The sequence below is a fragment of the Aspergillus lucknowensis genome (assembly GCF_044049455.1).
Source record: "Aspergillus lucknowensis strain CBS 449.75 chromosome Unknown BJX67scaffold_25, whole genome shotgun sequence".
Taxonomy (NCBI): domain Eukaryota; kingdom Fungi; phylum Ascomycota; class Eurotiomycetes; order Eurotiales; family Aspergillaceae; genus Aspergillus; species Aspergillus lucknowensis.
This window is the reverse complement of record NW_027263569.1, coordinates 82270-108861: the sequence shown is the minus strand read 5'-3', so window position 1 is coordinate 108861 and position 26592 is coordinate 82270. Positions and strand designations below refer to the sequence as shown.

The following is a 26592-nucleotide window of genomic DNA, read 5'->3' as shown; positions in this document are numbered from 1 at the left end:
TGAACATGCAGACTCAGTTTGAAAGGCGCTGTCAGGAATCTGATTGATTGGTAATGGTCTCTTGATATTGGTGTTGGCATTGCGATTGGGAGGGGACGGCTTCCTTGGTTATGATGGGTCTGGACATATTTGTGCTCTAAATAAGGTATCCAGAGACAATGCATGTGTGAGGCTTCATGATTCAGCCTCTTCATGCTGTTTGAATAATCTCAAGTCATAGACATGGGCTAGATATGTTAGACATGGAGACAATTTACTGCACAACTTGAAGTTTTACAGGAAGACTCATTGTATTTTCTCGGGCGTGTCCTCCTTTCTATATACCCTTGGAGATGCAAGGGAGATCAAAATATAGGTACAGATATAGATAGGTACATCTACCCCTGAATTTGCCACAACCGAATCCGTCCCCGATCGTTCCCAACAGCCAAATACTCCGAGTTGGGCGAGATCGCGACAGATGTTATCCGCCCCAGAGGCGTGCTCTGCGTCGGCCAGTTCTTGTAAACTGTGCAAGAGGGGAGATGGACGAGACGCAGCGCATCCTTCTTAACCTCACTCGCCATAGTGAGGAACTGACCGTCGGGGGCAAACTCGATCTGGCTGATTGGCGTGACGAGCTGGTCTAGAGCTCGGATAGGTTCGGGGTTGCGCGGAAGTGTAGTTGCGTTCCAGTCTGCGCGGTCGTAGACGTTGACGATGCCGCTTTTACTTCCTATTGCGATGTAGCGGTCCAGACCGAGGGAGGAGGAGGGGGATCCTTGTTCTGCGAGGTCGCCGCCGAGACGCAGGACTGTTGTGCCTACGCCGCCGGCGTCCTTCCAGCGTGCGACGATGCGGTTGAGTTCGCCGTCCCATTCGGAGACTTCACCGTTGAGGTTGACGACGGTCATGCCGTCGCCGTTCTTCCACCAGGCGAAGTCAGCGATGCCGCCGCGGCCGTCGACGCGGACCTGTGCGATCCATTGCGCTGTGCCTGTGTTGTGGATGTTGATGACGCCGCCGCCCTTGCGGGTTGAGCCGACGAGGCCGATATAGCGGCCGCAGGGGGAGAGTTTGAAGCGTTCCATTGATTTTTGCTCCTCGCGACGGTCAGCGGAGCCGTTGATCTTGTCGACTTTACCCGTGTTTAGGTCCCAGATGTGGAAGTAGCGGCGGCGGCCGGATGCATAGATCTGGTTGCCGCCGGGTGGTGCAAAGGCGGAGGTGGTGATGGGCGTTTTGCGGATGTGGAGGGACGTGAGAAGGGGGTTGGGGGCTGGTGCAGCGGGGGCGACATGATGGACGAAGAGGGTTGATGCTGGCCCTGACGAGAGGATCAATGGGTAATGAGGGTGGAAGGAGAGCGAGCTGACTGCAGACTGTATATTGCAAACTACATTAGCTACAGGTAAGGAGACGAACTGTTGCATACTTACCGGCTGGTCTTTCCCGATATCCTTCAGTCGTTGAATACCGATAACTTCCTTTCGCAGCTTCAGCCTGCCACCCGTTGGGCCCTGATTCTCGATCTTCGTGAAGTCGACGACCTGCAAGAGCTTCGCCAGAGGCTGCGTAGGCGTTGCTTCCTCGTCATCCGTATCCATTTCATCCACACGGTCGGAGTCATCTTCGTCTTCATTCGCCTGCTTGTTGACCTTCGGGTTGGCCCAATCGGGAGTGGGATGGAGGTGCAGGTACTGTCTGCGGAGCCGCCGAATATATTCCTTTCCACTTATCACATCCTCCGACTCGGTAACGCGCAGTTTCCTCAGTCTGTTCTGGCTGGCTAGAGAAACCGTGATGCGCTCATCATCGCTATCGTGCCATACTGGGGGAAGCTCGTCCAGTTCCTCGTCCTCGTCTTCAGGTTCACCAGGTGTCACAGGCGCCTCGTCGAGCTCTGATGGTACCGGACCAGCACCGGAGTCAAGAAAGAAAAGCTATTAGACCAGCATTAGCAAGCTTGACTTCTTGAGGGGAGTCGACATTAGCACGCACATCGGCATCGGCAACATCGTCCAGATTCTCCTCCTCAAGATCCCCCTCCGCTTCATCCGCGCTTTCGTCGGAAACGGCTATAAGAGCCAGCATGTCGGCATCTTGCCCATTCTTCAATGCGTCTTGAAATCCATCGCCGTCACCGAAAAGTAGGCTTTCTAGCTTCTTCTCTGTCTCATCCTTCTCGAGAACTTTCTCCTCGCGGCGTTTCTTCTGTTGGAGAGTTGTTTTTGGCATCGTAATGGCCAATCCCTATTCCTGGTATGATATCGAGCCGAGCAGGGTTTGTCGTGCGAACCGTAGACGGGATTACCAACTGTGAGGAGAAAGGGAGTCGGATGAATGGCATTCGACAAGGGTTTGGTTGCAGAAATTCCGAAGCCCGCAAAATAACTTTTCTTCTGAACCGGCAGAATTGGGCGGTGTACCTGGCGGTGCGTAAGTGCTACTTGACAAGCTTTCAACCATTTCGAGCGCAGAATACCGGCGACTCTAAATAGTTGAGATATATATTTTCGTACAATGGGGAAGAAGTGAAAGCTAACTAGCACAACATCATAAGACATCGTAATTGGAAAAATTTCAGAGCCATCCCGTCTCCAAACGCCAACACAGAACGCCATAGAAAAGATCATCAGGGGTTTTGCGGCGATACATTTAGTTTCGAAGGGAGCGTCATCTCGTCATATTCGTCATGGTTGCTCAGAGTTGGTGTGGATCCCGATCCTGAAGACGCAAACTCTTGTGCAATCACTGGGTCTAACTGAGGGGAGTCAAATCGATTCAAAATTTCTTTTGAATGCGAGGGACTATGTAGGGCCCGCTGGCTATTTTTGTTCGCAGTATCGCCATCGGATTCGTCGCCATCATCCATGCCAGCCAGTAAGGCGTGGCGGTCGTCGTGGGCGCTGTCATCCGCGGTATTGTCGTCTTCAGGGTTGTCGGACACGGAGAGTGGTTTCTTGATGAAGATGTCGATAATATAGTACTGGATCGCATTCATGATGACGGGGAAGAGTAGCATGACGAAGATTATTTGGATAGCGGTGTTGCCCTCTGTCCATCGTAATGCCCAATCGCCGACTTTGACGATGAGCGGGATCATCTGAATGAGGAAGAAGACGCAGATCTTCATCCCCAGAAGACCGATGAAGTAAACCATGGACTGTTTAAACCACCAGCCGAAACGGGGTGGTTCGCCGTAGTTCCCAGATTCTATTGACTCTGGAGGATTTGCAAGAGGAGTATACATCGCCAAGCGGTTAAGGAAATGGAGAATGAAAATCAAAATCGGAATACCAAGCGTTGTCTAATCGAAAGCGTGTTAGCAGCAGCCTCAGTTACATGTCCCTCTCGAATTGGGAGGAAGCGGGTCGGGGGGGCTCACATCGATTCCCAGGTTGAGTAAGTAAAACGAACATGGATTCGGCTTGTATTGGCTTGTGATCTCGAATTGCCCGGCCGAAAACATAGACATGACAAGATTGAGCAGATGTAGCATGGATGAACCAAATACTTGTTTCGAGGCATCAAACGCCCACACCTTCACCGGTCGTTGGGGCCGTTCTTTCCACCGCTTATAGACAAGCGATAGTAGAGCCAGCATGCCTAATGCCGCTTGGACGAGAAGCGAGAATGGCCCGAGTAACCGGCACTCCCCATTATCATCGTCACTTCCGGAAGTATTTGAGCTTGTTGGAGTTTGTAGGGCTGCAGTTGGTGCTGATGCTGCTGGTGATTGATTTGTAGCAGTGAGAGTTGCGGAGACCAAGGCCTGCGCCTCAACGTTAAAAGCTGCGAATAGCACTATCGTTGCGAATAGCAGCGGAATGGACGGAAAAGCCATGGCCTATTCAAGTTCACATGCACTCCCCAGAGGAAGAGTTGGAGAGCAAAAGCACGGTGGTTGAGAGGATGAGATGTCGTGAGGGCGGTCATGCAGTCATGCAAGACGACTCTCAGTAGACTGCGTGGATGACACGCATGAGGATGGGTGGATCAGGCAGGATATGGGGTCGCAGATGTTTGATGCGTGGAGATAGAGAAGAACTCTCTTGCCAGCAAGGAGCCTTGACGACGAAAGAGGACACAGGAGCAAAGCAGGGCGGCGCTGAGGGTGACTTGGTTTCACAGCCTCCCCGCAGAGGCGGGCTATGGTCACTATTTCTACATCAGGTTAGCGTGCCCAGACCTGTTAGCACTCGGACCAACTTCTTCCATCTGCTTTGAAGAGACCAACTGGGCTGTGATCAAGTCGAAATGTCGAAATGATGGATACTGCAGTCTTTCGGATTCGCTAATATCTGAAGAAGGGGCTAGCTACGTGCCTGACTAAGAACCGGGAATGGGCATGCGATGATTTCCGCAGACTGTTGTATTCCTTCACACCAATCGAACGCCCAAGCATGGCTTCCATTCAGAAATAGATAGTTTCTTCGCGTAGTTTGATAGCTACGCTTATGCTTTGGCTGCGGGCCGCAGTGGCTGGGTCGTCAACTGCAATGCAGCACAAGTGGATACAGTTGACATCAACTTAAGGACATGGTTTCAGCTGCTAATTCTGCCCTAACTGGTCGCCACTTCGATGAAGCTTAGATTGGCAGATCTTCGAGACCTTCAGGGCCCTCGCAGCTCCAGTGCAGCTTGATTGGTCTGAACACTCTGTCACTCCTGTCGCCTCTGCCCTCTACGATTTGACGCGCAGCGGATTTTCACCTCCCACAGGTTTGCCGTACTAAGCAATGGTAGGCAGTCGATAAGATGATATTGATAGCGGAAACTGAGCAATGCAACAGAACTGATTCCAGCCTGAAATCGCTTCACCTTCTCCCTAGAAAGAAAAATCCAGTGAAGTGTGACATTCTACCTGCTAGCCCTTAAAACCCATGAACAAGAGCCATGAAACCCATATAAGAAGCAACAATAAAACGCCAAGAACCCCACAGCCGACCAAAGATAGCGCGCATTCCCATGCCTTGCGTAGAGCGCAGAGGACACGTTAGAAAGCGATAAAAAGGAAATCGTCACGTCACTCTATACCATGCTGCTGTTTGAGACGTTCCAAATTCTCTTGCCTTTCCGCCAAGTCCTCCTTCGATCTAAGCATTTTCTCCGGCTGGTGATATAGGACTATAGAGAGACGGCGAGTTAGTCATACCCGTAAGACGCCCAACTGGCATGGATGCATCCAAGTACTTACCGACGAGATATCTGTTCTGAAAGTTGAAGCCATTGAGCTTATCGCATGCCTGTTTGGCGTCGTGTACGTCTTCGTAAACCACAAAAGCGGTGCCTTTAGAGTTGTTCGCGATTCCCTGGCGTATTTGTCTGACAGAGACCATTAGCGCACGGCATAAAGTATTCGAGTAACTCGCGCTGGTCGACAGCATACCGGATAGGCCCAAACTTTCCAAAGAGGTCGAAGAGTTGCTCTGCAGTTACGTTGTAGCTGTGTTTTGGTTAGCTTCTCGATCCAATGCTATGACAACGGGATCGTCTGCTGATGCGGGAGGCGAATCAAGCGGCCTGGGGGAATGGTGGGCATACTTGAGGTTCTTGACAAAAAGAATCCTGAACAAAAGTTAGAAAATCCGAATTCAGCTCCAAACTTGACATTGATATTTGAACGCATAGTCGCAAGCCTAGTCATCCTTATCGGAAGGGCCCTGGTGATCTGGGAGGGGTACGAATCGAGACTTACCGATTGGCTTCGGGGGCGAGCTTCCGGCTCATCCTCAGGCAAAAGGGGATCAGAAAAGGTGGGATAGTTGATTAGAAGAGATGAATCCAAAACCCGAGCGGGGCCCGAGACTATTCAGTTGAGAAAGAAGAGGAGATAGAAGGGGAAGTCGAAGGGAAGGTAGAGAAGAACCGAAAGGGCTGAGTTGGTCGCGAGGTTCGGAGGAGCCTTTGTTTCCTCTTTGGGACTAGTCTTCCCACGGTATCAAGCAGCAGCGGATACAGAGAACAGCTTCGCATGGAAAGCTAGAATTCTAGAATCGACTGAAGTAAACTAAAGGAATCCTCAATATTATCGAGTCCATCGACAGTCCCTCCCCCAATCCATGCCTGCCCGGCTAAGATCACGCACTCCTGCTCCAGTGGCTGCGGCCGCAAACGACTGGGTGCCTGAGGCAGCAACAGGACCTCTCGCGCTCTCGTCCAGCGATTCGGGTTGCCCCCTCTCAACTTCCCATCTGCCAGCTTCAATCTCTCCCTCATCGCGTGCAATCCCACGATTCCGTCATCCGAATATTCTCGAGTCGTCCAGGCTCTGCACCCCTGCCTCTTCTCCCTCTTGTCTGTGTCCGTCGCTTTGTTCCCGGTGCTGCGTCTTTCCGCCGCTCTCGACGAGCCGGCAGAGGGAGAGACTGGAACCCCCCTCAAACTTCAGCGCTCCGCCGTGCGACTCTCCTCCGTCAACCTCTTTGTTCCCCTTTCCAGCACCCGCAGATCCGATTTCATCTCATTGCTTGCTGTGCGCCAGTCATCCCGCCAGTAATGACTTTCACTCCACCTGCGGGAGCCTTTCTCTAGCCCGTGTTGTCGACTACCCCTCCGCTTTGCATCTGCTTGCCGCAAGCACGTCTCGTCACCTCCGCGGCCACTCCCTACCCTGACTCCTTACCTCTTTTCCCTCTCTGGCTTCGTCTTTGCTTTTCACGATGATCAGTGCTACCTCTTTTGTGGCTCCTCTTGGGAGCCGGCCGCCGCGATATCGAACTCCTTCCCCTCCGCGACGCGCTGTTGAACCTATATCGCCATGCTCAACCACCGGCATCCGTACCTCACGGTTGGACCTCGATGGTCCGGGACCTTCATCCTCTGATCACGCCGGCTTCGCATCTGCTAATAAACGGTTCTCTCCCACTGATACCGGACCATCTCATCGCTCAGGTCACGGTCGATCCAGTTCAACCATCGACACTCTCGCGACGATCGCGCTGGCGACCAGTCCTACATTCGCACCCCTCTCCCACCGTCCTCCCTCACAAAACTCCCACTCGACTGTGCCGCTATTTCCTTCCGAACCTACAGAGCCGATTGAGCCCCCGTCGAAGCGACCGCGGTCGGAAAAAGATCAATCTCCATATTTTCAACATCGGTTAAGCGCTCTGCCAGACACGGACGCTTCATCGATCTCCGATAGCATGAAGACCGATGCAGAACTTCTGTTAAACTTTGCGCGCCCCACGAATTTCCACCCACCGACCCATTTCGCTAAACGAGTTAGTGCAGATGAATCTTATCATAATTATGGCTTTCACACCCAACCCAAGGCGGGAATTGTGCGTACATTTTGGGACTCAAGCGGCGAAATCGCGGCTGGGAACTATCCCACAATTCCCAGCCTTCAGCCATCACGCATGAGATCGCAATCAGATGGCTCCGCTGCTATGTCTCGGCCCGTGATCCAAGGTATCAGGCCAAACACAAGCTCCTCGGCACTTTCCCCCATTGTTTGGCAGGAAGATGAGGATAACGAAGGCAAACCGGGGGGATTTGAGTCCAACGCACCTGTCGAAGACTTCTGCCTTGGCGTCCATGATCTGAATGAAGAAGCCCCTGTCTCCCAGGGCCAGTCACTCAAACAGGAGGACAACGCAGACCACGACGAGTCGAACCAGGCAAGCTGTGCGGCATGCAATCTCGTTAGAATACCAGCCGATAACGATGACCAAGGCGATGTCACATGGATCAGCTGTGATGGTTGCAAGCGGTGGTTTCACATCGTTTGCGCAGGGTTCAAGAATGACCGTGAAATCAGGACAGTCGACAAGTTCATTTGCAAAACCTGTCGACCTATGCACGGTCCGACTACGTTTGTCCGGAAGTCATCGCGCGCTCGCACCTCGATCGATTATGCAGGCCTCAACCAGGGTCTGGTAAAATCCGCGACGGACTCGTTGGAGCATCATTATATCGAGCCTATCAAACAAAACAAAATCCGCTTCCTCCCCGAGACTTTCCCCCGCATGCGCCCAGAATTGGTCACTGCTGAGTATTTCGAGCGAGGCAACGGGATGACAGAGCCAATTGTTATTCCTGCCGAATATAACACCCGTGACTCAGCTCCGTTCGTGGATTCTGAGTTTGATACCCTTGTTCAAGACGCCTCAACACAAGAGATGTTTGACGAACTCCTAGAACATCTCCCTGATGGCGGTTATGATATGGTAATTGACTGCGACCAAGATCAATTAGATATGGTCATCCCAAAAGACTTAACAGTCAGGACGGTCTCCGAGCTCTATGGTCCGGAAGAAAGGGTCGAAGTCATCGACGTCAAGTCCCAGCATGGGGAAGACAAGCGGTGGACAATGCAGAAGTGGACAGACTACTATGAGAGCACTGGTGCCAAGGTCGTTCGAAACGTCATTAGCCTTGAAATCTCACAGAGTAAACTCGGCAGGCTGATTCGCCGTCCGAAGATAGTGCGAGATCTTGACCTCCAGGACGCTGTCTGGCCTGAGGAGTTGAAAGCCGTGGGGGATTATCCGAAAGTGCAATTCTACTGCCTAATGTCAGTAGCCGACTGCTACACCGACTTCCATATTGATTTTGGAGGCTCCTCAGTCTACTACCACATCCTCAAAGGCAAGAAGACGTTCTTTTTCATACCGCCTAAAGACAAGCATCTGAAGAAGTATGAGGAGTGGTGCAACTCGCCTGCTCAAGACTATACATTCTTGGGAGATCAAACCAAGGAGTGCTATCGCGTTGATCTTTCTGAAGGCGACACAATGCTCATACCATCTGGCTGGATTCATGCCGTCTGGACTCCCGAAAACAGTCTGGTTATCGGGGGAAATTTCCTGACTCGACTTAACTACGGCATGCAGATCAAGGTTGCGAAGATTGAGAAGGACACTAAGGTTCCGATGAAGTTTAGATATCCGTTCTTTCAGAAGATCCAGTGGTACACTGCGCTGAAGTATCTGGAGGAAGACCCAGTGCCTCCAAGCGTGTTGGATGCCTTTTCACAGGACGAGAATCACCGCTTTTATCGACAGTATCCTATCTACTACGAGTTTGGAGAACGGGCCAACACTGAGCCTTCTGGATCGCCATACCACAATTCACGCTTTTACTCTCAAGCTGAGTTGGAGGGACTCCCGGACCTTGCGAAGTTCCTTCTTCGGACAGCGCTAATTGCAGGCTCTTATCTTGTCGAGGGCGTTACCGCTGATACCCGGAATGCCGTCAAGAGATCTATACCCAAAATGTCCGGGGAACCAATCGACGTAGTTCGAATGTTTGGGATTTGGATCGCGTGGAAGCGTGGCAACGAAAAAGCTGCACAGTGGACTCGGCCGGGCGTTGTGGAAAGCAATGCAAAACTCAGCCTTGTGGAGAAGAAGCCCGCTGGGAGACCTAGTCGCCGCTCGGAGCGCAACGCCGAGAACCAGCGGACGTACGCTGAAAGGCAAGCTGTGCAACGTTTGTCAGAGCGGTCAGTTGATATCTCCCAAGGAGACACCATCATGGACGATGCTAGCTCCGCGCCTGCACCTAAAGTCACCCCTCCTGTGGTGGCTTACTCCCTTCCGGCACCGCCAGGGAGTGAAGACAATACCCCAAAACCTCGAACTACTTCACGCGGCTCTGGCCTAGGCCCGAAACGGGTTGCTTGTGATGCATGCCGCAAACGAAGAATTCGATGCCATCATAAGGAAGAGAACGGTGGAGGTGCAATTCAGCAGATCACAATCGGTGCTCCCAGCCTAGGAACCCACACGCCTACCGCGCAGGATGCAGCATCTGCACTGAACTCACTGGCCGCAATTGCGTCCGGTGCTGGTTTTCAGAATAGCCACAATATCGCTAAATTTGCCGATCGGACGGAAGCTTCAGCGAAGTATGCTGCGAGTATGTCAACATCGCACGGCACGGCGGCAAAAGTAGGTGATTTCAGCCCAGACGGGGCAAACTCAGCAAAAAAGGGTCGCAGCAAAGCTTGTGATGACTGTCGGAAAAGCAAGGTTTGTGTAGCATTTCTTGATCGACTTCTGTTGTTCGTTGCTGATTGCTGTCTGCTCCAGCGTCGTTGTATCCACGATGAGTATGGTCGAATCGATCCTGTGAAGGCACAGGAACGATCAAAGCCAAGATCAACCAGCCTGGCGAAAAGGCCACGGCCTAACGACGATGGGCACGGTCCCAGCGCAGGTAAACGAATGAAGCAAGAAAGCACTTCACCAGTGGCAAAGCCGGCACAATTGAACACTCGAGAAGTCGAGAACACTTCTCGTGCTAGCCTGCCCACGACGTCCCCGCGCTCGGGTAAAAACAGTTTACACCACGCGGATATGGCACTCACCGGCCAGAACTCATATGCGTCACCGCCAGCCTTCCAGGCAGATGCACTTGCTACTAAGGATTTGGCCGCAACCATGTCGAAGCCGGTTACGACACTGGTTTCACCCCCGACCTCACTAGCGGATGAGATGGATATCCATGATCAGGTCGAGGACGGGGAACACGCAGCCGCTCTATATACCCCATCATCGGGCTCTCGTCACTCATCTCGCCAACCGCGCCAAGTTGAGAGGTTTATACCAGACGTTCATTCTGTAAAGTCGACTAAGCCTACAGTAAACACGCAAGCTGCTCGCCGTTCGTCCTTCAGCGAGCCCAGTACTAGTGTGCGGAAGAACACGTCGGGAACGTCATCTGGATCAAAGAAGTCTGCATCTCGCCCAACCTCGTCCCACGGCAAGAAAAGTTTTTCTCCGTCTGTGGAGAAGAAATTTGAACGCCAGGTTGCGTCTTCTGCGTCACCCGGCCAGCTCAGCAAAGTACCCGAGCCCGAGCGAGGGAATATGGCCGAGAACGACCCCGATGCCGAAAGCCTCCGCCTGATTCGTGAACTGCAAGAACAAGAATTCAGTTTACGACGGCGTGCCGGACGAGTTTAATGCTTTCTATTTCCTAGATCCTCCTCCCCATGCGGAGCTTTTCTCCGCCTCCTTCTTTTTTCCAACAACTCCTCACTTTTAATCGACCTCATTGTAGACATGCTATCTGGGCTGCTGGCCAACTTGGGATCAGAAAGAGGCCAACCTCGAGTCGGAAACCTGGGATTACGGAGTTTTATCTTGGGCCGGAGTATGACAGATATGGGTTGGATTTTGTTACTCGCTCCTTCCTTCCTTTCCTTTCCTTCCAATTCCTTGCTTCCTCTCTCCCTGTCGTCTTCTTTTCCGTTTCTCTTTCTTCGTTTACATTGGCGTTCATGTGGCATGTGGTTGTCTTAGGCTTGTGTCTTGTTCTTTTCTCCTCATTATAAAGCTATCGCTTTTGCTTTGCATGGTATCTCCTTTATGTGCTTAGTTGAGTACTTCGAGCCATTTTTCTTTTTGTCTTCTCTATCTTTCCTGGCTTAAAGCCTGTCTATCATACAGGGCGTTCATGTGGGTACAACACTGGGATTTCTGAAGCTGAAATTGAATATCCTTTTCTTTCTTTTCGTGTCTTTTTTTACTGAGCAAGTCTGGTTGAAATTGACTTGTTCTCATACAGTGAGTGATTAATCTACTTGATTCTGCTTAACTGCTCTTTCTGTTCCTTCCTTTCCAGCTATGTTGGATCTTGAAGATGTAAATGCAATTTATATTTAATATTTCTTACTAGTTGTGGAGTGGCCCTGCAATCGAAGCATTGCTAGTCAACGTGGAAGATATACTGCAAATATATCGCATAATACTTGACTTTCTATACTTTTCCAGAACCGTCTGCCGCAGAATACGTCTATAGACCAATGGCACACGGCCAGAAAAAAAAAAAATCCTCGGAACTCCACGTCTCATGGCACCTCGCAGGTGCTGTGCGTTGCAAAATGGAGTCACATGTCCTTCTAGGGTTTAGGTCCACAGTGCGCTCCAATATCTAGTCGTCGAAAACTCCAATCAAGATCGAGTAAAGATAAGGGGTATACCATGTACGAACAAGTACAAATGCCAGCTGCAGAGGGATATCGATAATGAATAACCAGATGTAAAAATAACGGAGAGAAAGACGGGAATTGAGGGAAAGGTGAAATCGTAATCGTAAAGTCATCACAAGGTCGCTGGCCAAACCGTTGACCAAGAAAGGCATCGCGGACAATAATAGGAATTCTCAGTGGAGGTTCTCTGGTCCAGAACCAGTCCACCGTTTAGCCCGCTTCTGCTCTCCAATGAAATCTTTAATGATACAGGGCGCTGTATCAGGTCCCTGACATACTTTGTGGCGGTCAAGGTGCTTGAATCGAGGACCTAGAGGCCCGTTCACGTAATGATACTGACCCGCAAAACGGTACTGTCTATGATCTCTCAAGGGATAGTACTTATCGCCCCAATGGCCGTTGAAGTAAAACCACTCGGTGGGTGCGGTTGGGCTCAGAGTAGATGCCCGAAGGGTATCATTCACATGGTCGTATGTGTACATGTGGGAGTTGAGGAGCGGATCCCACAGAGGACCGCGATCCGTTTGGTCATGGAGAAGGCCCCACGGAAGAACATATGAGTGCACACCAGGTGTAGCATACATGGCATGCGTGCCCGTTGCTGAGTATATGACGGGCTATTATTTGCGTTAACAGTCAGCCCCCATCCATGACTGAAACCAATGGCATGTGAGTTCATATACTTACCCGCTGACCTATCTTCTCCACTGCTTCATAGCTGTACGCTTCTCCCCCAGAATGAGCACTGAAGAAGAGCGCTTTTGGTTTTCCGTGGTGGAATCGCACGAGGCAGTGTTCCCAGTCTCCAATGTGATTACCGAACCGAACATTCAGGACCACATTTCCCAGGTTGAAACTGTAAAAATAGAACCAGAATGCATCCACAATTCCATTGCCCTTGTCCACGACCAGCAGAATTGCAGGCGCCTCACTTCGTCCGCCTGGACCATGGGTACTTATCGGTTCGCCTCCATACCGTTTCCGAAGTTCGTCGCGTACCTTCTCCTCATCAGGCATGAGATAACCAAGTTCCTCCCGCGCAATATCTTGCCTCTTCCCGTCTTGTGACGATAACTGTGTATTATACCATTCGGCTCGATTCTCGGGGGTATCGTCCGGAAAGGCCCCATCAACTCGGCCATCCCAGTCGGCCCATGAGAGCTCGGAATCCTCCTCTGGAGGGTTTGGGACATTCTTCTCTCCTTCCATCCACGGAGGGCGCTCTTCTACATCATCATTGCTGGTAAGGAAAACATTGTCCCCTCCCTCCCATTGATTCAGCTGATCAAGGTCCCGCAAAGATGGATGATCTGATTGCGACTGGATAGGGGTGTAATTAAGCGCCGGGGTGATGTGATAGAGGTGTTCGGCAATATCGCACGGCCAGAACTGTTCACTAGAGAAAAGGTGTACGAATGGGGCGTACTCAAGAACATAGTCGGGGATGTGTCGACGAGACTCTTCCGCTGCATCCCAGTCTGCCTTAGTGTGGTCGGTTTCGCCACCCCAGTACTCCTTCCAAGGCGGTAAATCTACTTTCTCAAATGACGGAAGAGGTATGGAGGTGGGTTGATGATGGCCGAAACGTGCAGAGACTGGGTGGAAGTGAGCAGTTCCACAGAGGCCAAGCCATCGACAGGCCTTCCGGTCAACCCAAGAAGGAGATGAAGCAACCCAGCTCTCCTCATCTTTATCCTCCTCGTACCAAACGAAAGCTGACGGCCTCACCGCACGGGCGAGACTGTTAATCGTCACATAGGCGATAAGCGAAGAGAGTGTGACAATAGCTGCGGTCGTTCTCTGAACCATCTGCTCACAGGTAGTGGGAAACGCCGCGGCGTTGGAGGGTCCAGGAAGCGGGTTATTTCGCGCAGCTTCGGCTTCTCTATCCCAGTCGGCACCTTCAGTGGTCAAGGGATAAGTAACGGTCCCGAAAGTGGTAGGAGTGGGCGGTCTATTGTATAATTTCCTAATTGGGATAGCACCATCGAGGGGCTGCGATAAGATAGTGGCGGTCGATGGGGCCTTGGCCTCGGCGGGATGGGCGACGACAGATAGCACCGGAGCAGTGAAGAGCAGGAGCAGCAAAAGGAAGGAACGAGGGCGAGCATCCAGGCACGGGAGTGCAATCGCAGGAGGAAGAGGAGAAGGCACTATAAAAGCAAAACGAAAACATTGCTGGGTTAGCGGGCGGTCGAGAACATCCGCAAGTAGCGATGACGGTGCTGCTGGCGGGGAGTGAACCGACCGGGACCAGCAACAGATCCCGTAAGCAGGTAAAAAACAATTGGTCAGGTGCATTGGAGCGACCGGAAACAGCGGAATTGGGTAAGATAATGGACAATTGGTGGCGAAGAGGAAGGGAAAGAATGGGACAAACGAGTGGGCTGGACAGTGATGGATGCATTGCTGATGACCTCCCTTGCTTCCGCGCAGTGCCGGATCGCTGGACGAGGAACGATCCAACAGGAACAGACTCAAATGATTGGTGCGTTTAACAAAGCAAAGAGGGCGTCCGGACTTACTGTTGGATGTTTTTCTTCTTGTTCCGGATACTGGGCAGCAACTGGGCTGAGAGTGAATGGAAGACGAGAGGTTCATGGAGAGCAAGAGGGCTCCAGGTTCATTGATAAGAGGGAAAGGCTTTCCTCCTTAGGGCGGAATGCCCTTAGAGTGTTTGTTATGTGTAGAGCAGCGTCAATCAGCAATTGGTCAGCACGAAGACAAAGAATGACACCGGGTGCAGAGAAGTCTGAACTGAACCGATGCTGACTGCTGGATGCGGCAGGGCTGGAGCTGGATGGCCTGAGGCTTTTCGGGCAACCGCCGAACCGACCCGTCGACGGCTCACGATCGGTTTCATACTGGACTTTACGTTAAATACCACCCAGATCACCAAAATTACGCCAGTATTACCGTTCAAGTTCAGATCCTTCCGATCTGGAAAGGTCCGCTGCCGATCTCTTGCAAGGCAAGACGTCCAACATCACGTCACACCCCGATCTCGACAGCTTCTTGTCCGTACTCCATTCACCGCAATGTCGGTGCTCGACCCTGCTCTGGCCTCTAGCTCTCCTCCGGGAGATGACGACGATTCTGAATGGGAATATGAATATCATGACACGGAAACAGAGGTAGGTACGGTCTTCTCTCTCTGAAGAAAAGCGCCGACCAACTTTCCAACCCACTAATCCCAATCCCACCGCCAGACCTTCTTTCTCAACCTCGACCTTACAACGCAAAACGGCCCGCTTCGACCCCCGCGCCGTCGCAATGAACCGTCTGCTTCGGTATCAACAACCGCCGCACCCACCACACCTTCTCGCGCGAACGACCAAGATTCCGCCCTCAACAGCTCCCAAACAGACCCCACCTCCCCCGAACGAGTCCAGATTCTCGGCCTCCATGGCCCCAACCCCATTATTTCCTACCAAAATCAAATCTTCAGCGGATCATGGGCAGATCAGATAGGCACTGAATTGTTCTTTTCCCATCCCACCGCAAACTCTGAGCCCAACAGCCATGGCGCCGCCCCTCTTCAGGCCCCTCCATTGAAGCAAACCAAAGATTTTGATCTCATCGCTGCCAATAGCGTCAAGATCCTTGGCCGAAAGGCAAATCTTATCTCGAGCTCTGGATCGGGAGCGATCCCGCAATCCCAGCTCCAGCAGCAACGGCCGCTTCTGCCGCAAAATCTGCCCGCCTCCGGTAGCACGCCTACTTCAGGCCTTCCCGGCTTAGTCTACAAACCAGAGCACCAATCGAACCAGGCTCGGTTCCTGGAACGTCTCAAGGATGTCAAGCGGCGCAAGGGCGAAACGGACAATGTCCGCACCGTTTTTAGCAGCTTAAGGCGTGCTCCGAACCTCGAGGATCGACTACGTGGATGGGTACGAACAGAAGAGCAGTTAGCCACAATCCAACAGCTTAACGAGCGAGCGCTTCAGGGCGATCCCGAAGCCATCACGGAGCTAGAGACTATTTGTTCCCAGCTGGGTAACCAAGATGCCGGCTCATCCGAAACGCCACCACGCTCGGGCTGAACATTGCCTCATATTTCCCATATGTCTTCAAACTAAGTCCCGAAAGCCATTCCAAGGCGGCAACCATCGGGGTTGAACCACATGGAATCGCCAAGCTGGAGTGGTGTCTGAACGATGACCCGTCACGTGAGTCTGAATCCAGCCGAGGCTCACCCGAGCTCACCAAGGAGCAAAACGCGATTCATTATGAGGAACCACGAACACCTCGGCCAAGCACAAAAACGAGCTTCGACCGTATTCTCGATGCTGGGATGATGGACACACCACCATTTTCCGCGAACGGAACCGATTTTTCACGTAAGTTAACGTCACCTGATGGCGAGCCGCAAGGAACGGCCTGTGTGATCGGCAGCTACCATGCAAATGAACAATTGCTGGAAATTGCCGCGGAGTAGGATAAAAATGATTTTTACGATGATCGAGGTGATAGAGAGGGATGGTCTAATAGTACGAGATCCAAGTCGTAAGTGTATTCTAAGGTGATATCCAACGGATAATGCTCTCGAAGAGAAAAACATACAAATATCGGGTAAAATAGTCCAACCTTTCCAAAGCTTCTATGTAGAAAGTCCCAAAGGGTGAAAGTAGCTAGAACAACCTAAGCTGGTGGTAAAACTATACCATCAAACACGCACTTTCGAACAAACCAAAGGCCGACAAGTAGAAGAAAACAATAGCAACCTCATAGCCAAAAAGCACAGAAAGGAGGTTGCGACGTATCGCAGACCGAGCCGGTATTCAGAACCCAGAACCAACGCCAATATCAATTCAAAGAGACCGCTCCTACCCGTCCCCTCTTGCATGTGGAGACGTAAAGAGCAGCAGCAGCAGCAGCCGCAGCCGTAGTTGAAGAGACCAAAGATGAAGGGAAAGGAAATAAGATAAGATTATTCACGGACGCTTTCTAGAAAGCATGTGGGCTGCTCGATTCCACGGGCGACGGAGGCGGCGGAGGCGGAGACTCGAATGCCGCGGATGAGTGTGCATTGCTGCTGCTGCTGCTGTTTTTTGTTGTATCCGTGACGTCGAGGGACTTGGGGGTCTGCGTGGCAGACGCCAGGAGGGCGGAGCAGATGTCTTTTTGGCTGAATGTTGGAGTGATGACGGATGGGCGCGTGCGAGGTGTTGATGGGAGGGGGGATGGCGATGTCATTGTGATGGTTGCTGGAAGAACGAAGGAACCTCAGAGGTTCTTTTCGGTTTCTTTTCTCTTATTTGGTTGGCTGTGGGTGTGGAGGGTTTCTTTGATTCTGGTTGTTCTCAAGGGGTTAGTTGGATATAGTCGCTTCATATGGGGGATGCAATGCAATCACAAGAGCAGCGAGGTGGTCCTAGGCTAGCTTGTGGGAATTACCGAGCATTGCAAGAGAAAGTAAAGACTCGAAGCTGAGGTTCGGGGACGCATGAAGAGGATTAGAGGCATACCCTGGTGTCTTCTAGAAGCTCTGCGCACTGATATAAGAAGGATCGCTAGCTTGGATGACGAGATCGGAAGACCGAAGATCCTCAATGGAATATCTTTCTACAAAGAGCACAAGTGTAAAGTAACGAGCGTGGGGACAAGAGAGGTGTTCAAGAAGGTGGCCTGGGATGAGAAAGAGAGGGAGAAAAGAGTTGAGTTGAGCGCAATGTTAAAAGAGGCCAAGATTCGAGGTTTCGGGAGTTGACAGCTAATAATAACGACGGTTAAAGACAAGGACCGGGCTGGACAAGAGCTGTTACATTTGCAAGAGTCAAATGCAAGGTTGATTCAGGGCTGGAGTTCAGCAGCCAGATTCACACCACCCGTCGGGAAGCAATGGAAGGAGTCAAACAGAACACATCCGATCGCTTCGTGCCTTGGGTAGGGAGGCGCATGTCAATGGAGCCAACAGTCCTCCGGGATCTTCGCCTTTCCCAGATGTTCCTCCCCGAAGCTCAGGAGTCAGTCAGCCCACCGTGACGAGGCCCGCCTCACCTTGTCCTGGTAGACGTAGCCTAGCAGGTCGGGTAGTATCTCCAAACTTTCAATCATCCCCAGCTGGCAGAGCCAACCGAAGAGCCAACTGGCCGGAACGGAAGGGCGGACAAGCGCCCCCGCGACGCATCATCTTTTTCGGGGAATAATCACAAAGCCGCAGGGCTCCCCCCAAGAAGGGGAAGAACAATGAATCATGGAAGAGTCTTTTGTCTGCCAGATGGGGAAATTATGGGGAAAGTGCAGGGTTGACTACGTATGCACTTTGCATGGGTGGAAACTGTGGGGAAATAATTTCTGCAGATTTATGATTGCTGCTGCTGACGGGGCGTGGAGAAACGGGATCCAGAATTGCCCTGGATTGTTTCCGCGAGACACAGTTGTTCTTTTTCTTTTTCTTTCGTCTTCGTCGGAAATTACGGGAAAAGGCCACAATCAAACAGGGGCAAATGGCGGAGGATCCCCGTTGTCAGATCCAAATCCTCAAGTCAGGGGTTCATCGCTTCATTCATCCTCTTCTCATTCCGAAGGAGCCCAATAATATCACCAAATGGAGCTTGCCCCGGATTCACCGAGGCAGGTCGGCCCAACGATCTGCCGGCTGGATTCATCCAGAGTGCCTTGACTGAGTGGAGAGCGATGAGTTGGAAACAAAGATGCGAAAGTCGAGTGTTTTCGAGGCTCTTTGTAGCTGGCGATAAACACGACCATTTGCGGGGAATGCGGCCTGGATAAATTAGCCCTGCTGCTCTGCTACTTCTCTCCTGACTGTTTCAGCAACCTCGACTCTGCCATCTGCACCAAAGCCTTGACTTCCAAACTGACTCCATCCAGCTCAAACATCAGAGAAGCCACCTGGCTGTCCTCTGAAACAGCAATCATACCTCAACACCCAGCGTGAGACAGCGCAATTGCCGATTGCCGGCGGCCCCTGACAAGAAAACCACCGTTGATGTGATGCAGACCCCAAAATATCGCCCTCGACAAAGAACATCAGTCTTGCCCGCGCGGAGATCGTCAGCACTTCTTGACCGCGAACTCTCGCGATCAACGGCGGCCGATCTGGACGCCACGAGGCTTTACAAACAAGCTGGGGCATTTTAAGTGGCTCCATGCTACACCGCTTCAACAAGAACGTGGCCCTTGATGGAGATCAGGTTCCAGGCTGAGAAGCGGTGTGTACGAAGGTCTCGCGCAAACGAAGCAAGGTATGGCCAAGATTTGATCCCAGTTTATACTTGTGCGTCAGGTGCCATGTTCCGCATTAGCTGGTTGGTTCTGTGCTTGAGCTCAAGACCCAGTTCTTGGACCTCCTGGATTTTGGCTTTTAGCATCAGCTGAGATGCAAATTTCCTCACTCACGAGGAAGCTTCGTCAACTCACCAAGTCCGTTTCCATGTTGTTGGTATCTGCCCGACGCCTGGAGCTCTGGATCGATGAGCACAATCGAGGAGTTCCAATGGGGAATGATGCACTTAACCAGCCCGGGTCCGTACATACTTGATCGAGCGGAGTCGTCCTTCTCGTAAATACCATTCTTCCCCTAAATATCGATCGTTCTCGCTGAAAGGAGCGAGTTTCGGTTGCTCGTTGATCATTTGCTACACTCAAGCAGGTGATGAATCCCCAGACCGTATGCTGCAATCTCTCGAAGATCGTCTGGAAGTTCTGTGAATTTGAAAGCCGCCAGGAGAACGCCATTGAACTCAGTCTGGGCAGAGTCTTGTCATATGCTATGGGGAAGATAACCAGTTACGTTGGATAGTTAAAGAGGCATTAAAGTTTTGCACCCAAGCTCCTGCAGGGTAGAGAGATAAGGAAGAATACCTTCTCAGAGCCAATGGCCTTGCATCCACATATACTAACTCCTTCCCTCAGCTGGCGCCGACTGTGCATCTCCTCCCTTCTTTCGAGAGGATTTGGAACGCTACTCCTTGTAGGATTTAATGAACGAAGCGTATCATGCGGTGCCTCGGAAGACGACCCATTTGTCCGAGAACATTCCAGCTGCCAATGCATACGAAGCGTCGATTATCGGCTAACCATGAGCTATAACCTTGATGATGCTTGACCCGACGTGTTATCGTGTTTCAAAACGCTGTACTCTTGACTCATGACATGGATGCTACTGCAGCGTTCCAATCGAAACCAGCTCTTAATGCATGCACGAGGTCAGCTCGAGGACACGGGGTCCAAGCCTCTAACCTTCGAAGTCATCCTAGGTCTGGAATAGACCCATCATTTATCAAAAGCACAGCACGAAGTAAGTAGTAGACTGGCGCTACCGTCTTACCGCCAAAGGGCTGATATCGAAATTCTTGATCGCAACGCTCTTTGCGACGTTCCTCAGGTTTGCTTGACACTGCGTTCCTATCCGCCCAATTCAAAGCAAGGTGGTATACTTCACCACATCTCGGCTCTTCGGCCACGCGAGAAGATGCCGCAAGCGCAATGATTTACTCTTCGCACCGAATGGTATTTCGCGCAGAATTGCATTTCTTTCGTTGTCCTGATCACGTCTTGTGCTCGTCTCTTGAGTGGTCAAGTTGGTGGTCAGAAATTTCTCGCACAAATGTAACTACGTCATCGTTGAGGCCCCGCGGCTGCAGTTGAGACGTCTCGACCACATCAAACGAACCGGGGTCGGAATCACTTGCCATACTAAGTGGAATATGGAGAAAGAGGGAGCGAATATGGAGTCTCCCAGGCCACTGTCTTGCGGTTGTTACCTCATCCAACCAAAGTCTGAGCGCCCCAGTGGAAGAATCGGGATAACGAACCCCACCTGGTCATGGTTCTTCTCCCGCATGCCTGCACGTTCGGGACCATGTGCGGCGATGACGATTTTGATCGGGTAATTGGTTCCAGGGGAATTGAGATTTGAGGCATTTTATTTTCGAAAGGCCGAGGAGAGTTGTTTCGAGGGACGATTGCGAATTTGAGCAGTGCTGGCGAGAGATGAATCTTGGTTTGTTTTTTTGGTTTCCCACCCCGCAAAACACTAGAAATGATCGAGGATAGCCGCCTCAAGATCCAGGTACCAACTCGAGATCGACCAGCCCCGCAGCTTTGTCCTGACAGCACTCCATGACTCTTGAGGCGAATGGATCAGGCTCGGGCTCTAATGGCAGGTCAATTGATCTGAGCAGAAGGAACATGGTCTTTCTGCGTCGAATTTGACGTTATCGTGGGCCAACAAGGGTCCCATAACGCCAAAAGGGATTGCTCTAGACGTTCCAGATGAGGCATTTTCTGGACGCTTCTGTCATTACACAGAAGAAACAAGAGATCGGAAGAATTTGCACAGCAAGCAGCAATGATTTGCAAGTCTGGAGCCATCATGACAAACCGAAATCCCTCTTTGGAAACTTCATCCAGCCCTTCCAGGCGACTAAGTGGAGGGAACCAGGCCACAAGACTGGAATAGTCAGCTGATTGAGACTCATGGTATCATTCTTGTGAATTATGAGGGTGAAGCGGTGGCCGTTCAGCTCTCCGCATGAGAAAGCTTTGGACGTCTCGGCCCCCGGTTGCCGGTTTCCCGAGCCTGTTTGTTTTATGAGCCTATGAGGGCGTTCAATGAGTACCTTGTACAGGACGGTTCTGTGTCAACTTTAGTCTTTGAGAATCACAGGACAGCGAGCAAAACGAGCCACACTCGTGACTTGAAAGGTTTGGGGCAATTCTTCCAATTTTAGCCTCCGAAAACCAATCAAGTTTCCACGCTGCGGTATTTTATCCATGGCACGCCCAAAGTTTGTTAGGTAAGATGTACTAACTGGTTTGGGCAGCTGAGGAGGATTGTGATGCCAGGTCACACCTTCACAAGGACAAGTCGTCGAGGAGAAAGACAGGAGTCGATGGGAGGTCGCTCGTGAATCACAGGCAAGAAACGAGTAACTAGCGCTGGTAATGATTACTCACCCTCCGGCTGTCCAGCGGTGCCCAGATGCTGCAGAACTGTCACTTGAAGGAAACGTGGAGCTCACGCCTCCCAAGGTCCTGTAACTTATCCCTCGGATCGGCAAAGACGATCGAAGGCGAGAGTCGAGACCTCGTCGCCGGGCCGGCACAGCACTGGCAGCAAATTGTGCCTGGGGTGGCTGATCGCGCATAGCACCGGGAAAGAAACCAGTTCCATGTAAAACGGATACGGACACCATACACACCTAGAACAGCACTGGGGTTTGGAACCATGACTCTCAGCCAGACACAGCCGAGAGCTATATAAGGAGCCAACTGTTGCTCTTCTCTGGCCCATGTTCGTCTCAATAATCAGTCTTGGACCGTCCTTGAGAGCAACACACAACCTTGAATAGCTGGAACAATCTCTGGGCCCTGTCACGCCCTTACCCTCCCATACACCTTCCCTGATAAGCATCGATCCCTTCTTTCGTCACTGCTCTCGCTCCCCTCGAAACTTCTCTCCATTCCAAGGCCCAAGTCAAGCTAGATTCTTGAATTGTTTCACGGGCAAAGCAGGAAAGGTAATTCCAACCGCCCTTGGTAGCTGTGACTCAGCCCTTCACTGTCTCACTACCTCTTTGTCTCCCTGGAGCTTTTCTGTGTCTCTCTCTTATCTACCGTGCTCCAGTTGATCTCTCAATGTATACCTCCGCACCCCTCGCTAGCTCTTTCTTGCCTTCCAGTTCTCTCTTCACTACCTTGCTGCGTAATTTCTTTATGTTGTATGCTCACAAAAAATTTATCGACAGCTCCTCTTTCTTCCTCCTTCGCCATTGATCACACCATTCAGAGTCGCCATACTCTCTCCGCGTCATGGTGTCCCCCGCGTCCTCGGTTCAATCGCTAGCTGATGGGCATATCAATGGGGATGGAGGTAAACAGCAGCTGCCCATCCGTCCTGCCCCTAAGCTCTTCGGCAGTAGCGACGGTGCGTCGTCAGGCGCTGGAACTCCAATTGGCTTTCAGCGACTACCACACAACAAGATTCTCGACAATGTGGCAGGGTCAAGCGTTCGACTTCCATCCCCCCAGCCGACTCACTTGGCTATTCCTGGTAGTCCACATCGGGTTCTATCCGAAGAGGACCCGGGTTATATAGCTGCAAAGTTCGAGGGCAAAGAGCATCAGATGGAGCAAGGTAAAGTTTTCTCTCCTTACTATAGATGGTTCCATACTGAGATGCCTGCTAACGTTTGTGTTCGGCTATAGTCATGGATCAATTAGAAAAAAAGGGCTTCATCCCCGCAGAGTTTATCGTTGGAGAGACAGAATGGTTCTACAACCAGCTCGGAATTGATGACACTTACTTCCAGACAGAGACTGTCGACGCGATTGTGACGCAGATTCTCTCTCTGTATGCTGCCAAAGTTGCTGCTTACGCCCGCGATGATAAAAAGCTCGAGATACGGTTAGATAAGGAAGCCGAAGACCACGCTGTCTACATAGACACAAGCAAGCCTGGGTTTTCAAGTGCTGATGGCCCCCGCTATGAACAAAGAATCGACAAGAAATACATCGACGGGTCGACACATGACCACAGCTACCGAGTTGAAACCTTCCGTTCTCCCACCCCAGTCCCTGGTGATGACGGGCAGCAGCTCCGTTGCTACTTTGTTTATAAGTGCCAGTTTGTGAACCCCAACCCTGGGTTGAATGAAACAAACATCAATATTATTGGTGAGAAGAGGTTTCTTCAAAAAGCAACGGCCAACACCAAAGCCGTCTATCAAGAGATCATCAGCAATGCTGTTGCTCGTGCCGGTCCCGTCATCGAGATGTTTGAGATCGAGAAGTCCCGCGAGAAGCGTTTAGTCATTGCCTACCGTCAGGGATCTGCCATGGGTCTGTTCAGTGCACTTTCCGATCTATATCACTACTACCGCCTCACAAGTTCCCGGAAGTATTTGGAGAATTTCTCAAACGGTATCACCGTCATCTCCCTATACTTGCGTCCTCTGAAGAATGCAGAGATCGCCGCGAAATATCCTCCTATTGAAGCCGCTATCCATCAGATCATCAAGGAGGTCTCTCTTCTCTACTGCGTTCCCCAAAACAGGTTCCAACACCATTTTGCCAGCGGACGCCTTAGCTTACAGGAAACTATCTATGCCCACTGCGCCTGGGTGTTTGTCCAGCAGTTTCTTAATCGTCTTGGCTCTGAATACACCTCTTTAGCCGATCTCCTAGATTCAAACAACACCGTCCATGCAGAGCTGTTGGCAAAAATCAAGAAGAGGCTTCGTACAGAGACGTTCACATCCGATTACATAGCGGAGATTGTTAACAAGTACCCGAACCTAATCCACAAGCTCTACCTTGACTTTGCAAACACGCATTACGTGCAGACTCGTGGCCCAGCCGAGGACGACTTCCTCCCGACACTGAGCTATTTGCGCCTTCAAGTCGATCAAGTGCTGGATGGCCGGCAGCTGAAGCAACTCATATCCAGCACGGCTGCGAACGAGCATGATGAAATGGTTATGAGTGCTTTCCGCGTCTTCAATGCATCGATCCTCAAAACCAATTTCTTTACACCGACCAAGGTGGCTCTCAGCTTCCGGCTTGACCCATCCTTCCTTCCAGAACACGAGTATCCCCAACAGCTATACGGAATGTTCTTGGTTATCAGCTCTGAATTCCGTGGATTCCATCTCCGATTCCGAGACATTGCTCGAGGTGGCATCCGTATCGTGAAGAGCAGGAACAGGGAGGCATACAGCATCAACGCCCGCTCACTCTTTGACGAGAATTACAATCTCGCAAATACGCAGCAGCGGAAGAACAAGGATATCCCTGAAGGTGGAGCGAAGGGCGTGATCCTCCTCGACGTCAACCATCAGGATAAAGCTCAGGTCGCTTTCGAGAAGTATATCGACAGTATCCTGGATCTCCTTTTACCACCTGTTAGTCCCGGAATCAAAGATCCCATCGTCGACTTACACGGTAAGGATGAAATCCTCTTCATGGGCCCCGACGAGAACACAGCAGAGTTGGTTGATTGGGCCACCGAACACGCCCGGAACCGCGGTGCCCCCTGGTGGAAGTCTTTCTTCACAGGGAAGAGCCCTCGTCTAGGAGGTATCCCACACGATACTTACGGCATGACTACCCTATCTGTCCGCCAATATGTCCTTGGAATCTACCGCAAACTCAAAATCGACCCTTCCACGATCCGGAAGCTACAGACCGGGGGTCCGGACGGTGATCTTGGTTCGAACGAGATTCTCCTCGCCAATGAGAAATACACCGCCATAGTTGACGGATCCGGTGTCATTGTAGATCCCAAGGGCCTGGACCATGATGAGCTTTTGCGACTGGCGAAAAAGCGGGTGACAATTTCTGAGTTTGACATGACGAAACTCTCATCTGAAGGCTACCGGGTTTTGGTCGATGAGAGCAATGTTCAACTGCCAAATGGTGAGATAATCCATAACGGGATGGTTTTCCGCAACATGTTCCACTTGCGCAACGACTCGACTTATGACACCTTCGTTCCTTGCGGCGGGCGTCCCGAATCGATTGATCTTTCCACTGTTGGAAAGCTTATCAAAAACGGCAAATCCACCATCCCCTTTATCGTTGAGGGCGCCAATCTGTTTATTACCCAGGACAGCAAGCTCCGGCTAGAGAAAGCTGGGTGCATTCTTTTCAAGGATGCCTCCGCTAACAAGGGTGGTGTGACTTCTTCATCATTGGAGGTCTTGGCCTCGCTCTCCTTCGACGATAAGGGATTTGTGCAGAATATGTGCGTCGGGGAGGATGGCAGCGCCCCCGAGTTCTACAACGACTACGTCAAGCAGGTTCAGGAAATTATCAAAGAGAACGCCACGCTAGAGTTCGAAGCGATTTGGCGTGAGCATGAGCAGACTGGTCTACCCCGCAGCGTTCTCAGCGACAGGCTCAGTGTTGCAATCACACAACTTGACGAAGAGCTGCAGAAGACGGAGTTATGGGACAATGTGGAACTCCGCCGCTCTGTGCTCAACGATGCTTTGCCGAAGCTGCTACTTGACAAGATTGGATTAGAGACGATTCTTGAGCGGGTAAGTTTCCCATCGCACCCCCAACCGCCGGGTGGGTGCGAGACTTAAGGCTGACCACGGGATAGGTTCCCGAGAGTTATCTGCGTGCGATCTTCGGCAGCCATCTGGCGAGCCGCTTCGTGTACGAGTACGGTAGCGGCCCTAGCCAGTTCTCCTTCTTTAATTTGTGAGTGCCCTACCTCTCCGTTCGCTGTTTTGTGATTTCGCAGTTCTAACGAGGCAATAGCATGACCAAGCGACTCGCACAGTCCCAAGCATAAGTCTCTTTAGATAGCAGGTGGCTGCGGATACCCCTGCCTGATAATATGCATTTTTAAACCCCAAAGCGACAATTACATTTGCAGCGTTATGGTTATTAATTGTTTACCTTCATGTTCAATTGAGGAATACAGAAAAGCGAAGAATACAATCTGAATGAAGATTTTAATACGAATTTCTACCCTGTTCATCAGTGGCAAGCTTATGTGTGTATACCCGGTTTGTCCTGCCTGCGACGAACGTCTGTATGTTGGGCAAACGGATCTGCTGCCAGTAGGAAATTACTACGACCTCGCTTTCTCTGCTTCGCCGATTGCCTTCGTTCAAGGTTGCCACTCCTAGTGAACGTGTCGACCGTTTCATCGATGCAGACGTAGATGGGACACATCATTTATATAT

General features: G+C 51.3%; 8 protein-coding genes across 8 annotated transcripts; 4 read left to right on the top strand and 4 right to left on the bottom strand.

Moving 5' to 3' along the window:
- Positions 1-269: 269 nt before the first annotated feature.
- On the bottom strand, positions 270-2415 carry BJX67DRAFT_137337 (WD40 repeat domain-containing protein). The gene is made up of 2 exons (XM_071024605.1): positions 1981-2415; positions 270-1922 (listed from the first exon to the last, which is right to left on the bottom strand). Exons 1-2 carry the CDS (start codon positions 2215-2217, stop codon positions 378-380), a joined length of 1782 nt encoding a protein of 593 aa, XP_070885360.1. The 5' UTR covers positions 2218-2415; the 3' UTR covers positions 270-377.
- Positions 2416-2614: 199 nt separating this feature from the next.
- On the bottom strand, positions 2615-3826 carry BJX67DRAFT_381905 (STIMATE family protein; the record flags this gene model as incomplete). The annotated part of the gene is made up of 2 exons (XM_071033105.1): positions 2615-3289; positions 3368-3826. The coding sequence occupies 2 exons, from the start codon at positions 3824-3826 to the stop codon at positions 2615-2617; spliced, it is 1134 nt and encodes a 377-aa protein (XP_070885359.1).
- Positions 3827-5008: 1182 nt separating this feature from the next.
- BJX67DRAFT_381904 (putative pre-mRNA branch site protein p14) lies at positions 5009-5712 on the bottom strand (the record flags this gene model as incomplete). Its single annotated transcript, XM_071033104.1, has 5 exons — positions 5009-5109; positions 5180-5307; positions 5372-5428; positions 5527-5550; positions 5681-5712. 5 exons carry the CDS (start codon positions 5710-5712, stop codon positions 5009-5011), a joined length of 342 nt encoding a protein of 113 aa, XP_070885358.1.
- Positions 5713-6176: 464 nt separating this feature from the next.
- On the top strand, positions 6177-11619 carry jhd1 ([Histone H3]-lysine-36 demethylase). The gene has a single exon (XM_071029318.1). It carries the CDS (start codon positions 6645-6647, stop codon positions 10896-10898), a length of 4254 nt encoding a protein of 1417 aa, XP_070885357.1. The 5' UTR covers positions 6177-6644; the 3' UTR covers positions 10899-11619.
- On the bottom strand, positions 11611-14762 carry BJX67DRAFT_355561 (uncharacterized protein). Its single transcript, XM_071029317.1, has 3 exons — positions 14452-14762; positions 12614-14079; positions 11611-12543 (listed from the first exon to the last, which is right to left on the bottom strand). The coding sequence occupies exons 1-3, from the start codon at positions 14525-14527 to the stop codon at positions 12100-12102; spliced, it is 1986 nt and encodes a 661-aa protein (XP_070885356.1). The 5' UTR covers positions 14528-14762; the 3' UTR covers positions 11611-12099.
- A 50-nt stretch (positions 14763-14812) lies between these two features.
- Positions 14813-16498, top strand: BJX67DRAFT_355556 (TFIIIC subunit 6 family protein). Its single transcript, XM_071029316.1, has 2 exons — positions 14813-15060; positions 15136-16498. The coding sequence occupies exons 1-2, from the start codon at positions 14965-14967 to the stop codon at positions 15967-15969; spliced, it is 930 nt and encodes a 309-aa protein (XP_070885355.1). The 5' UTR covers positions 14813-14964; the 3' UTR covers positions 15970-16498.
- BJX67DRAFT_355555 (uncharacterized protein) lies at positions 16499-17388 on the top strand (the record flags this gene model as incomplete). Its single annotated transcript, XM_071029315.1, has 1 exon — positions 16499-17388. A coding segment is annotated over exon 1 (262 nt), but the record flags the coding sequence as incomplete, so codon positions are not given.
- A 4912-nt stretch (positions 17389-22300) lies between these two features.
- Positions 22301-26556, top strand: BJX67DRAFT_136781 (glutamate dehydrogenase (NAD(+))). Its single transcript, XM_071024600.1, has 5 exons — positions 22301-22413; positions 22642-23030; positions 23102-25935; positions 26001-26101; positions 26162-26556. The coding sequence occupies exons 2-5, from the start codon at positions 22706-22708 to the stop codon at positions 26193-26195; spliced, it is 3294 nt and encodes a 1097-aa protein (XP_070885353.1). The 5' UTR covers positions 22301-22413; positions 22642-22705; the 3' UTR covers positions 26196-26556.
- Positions 26557-26592: the final 36 nt, after the last annotated feature.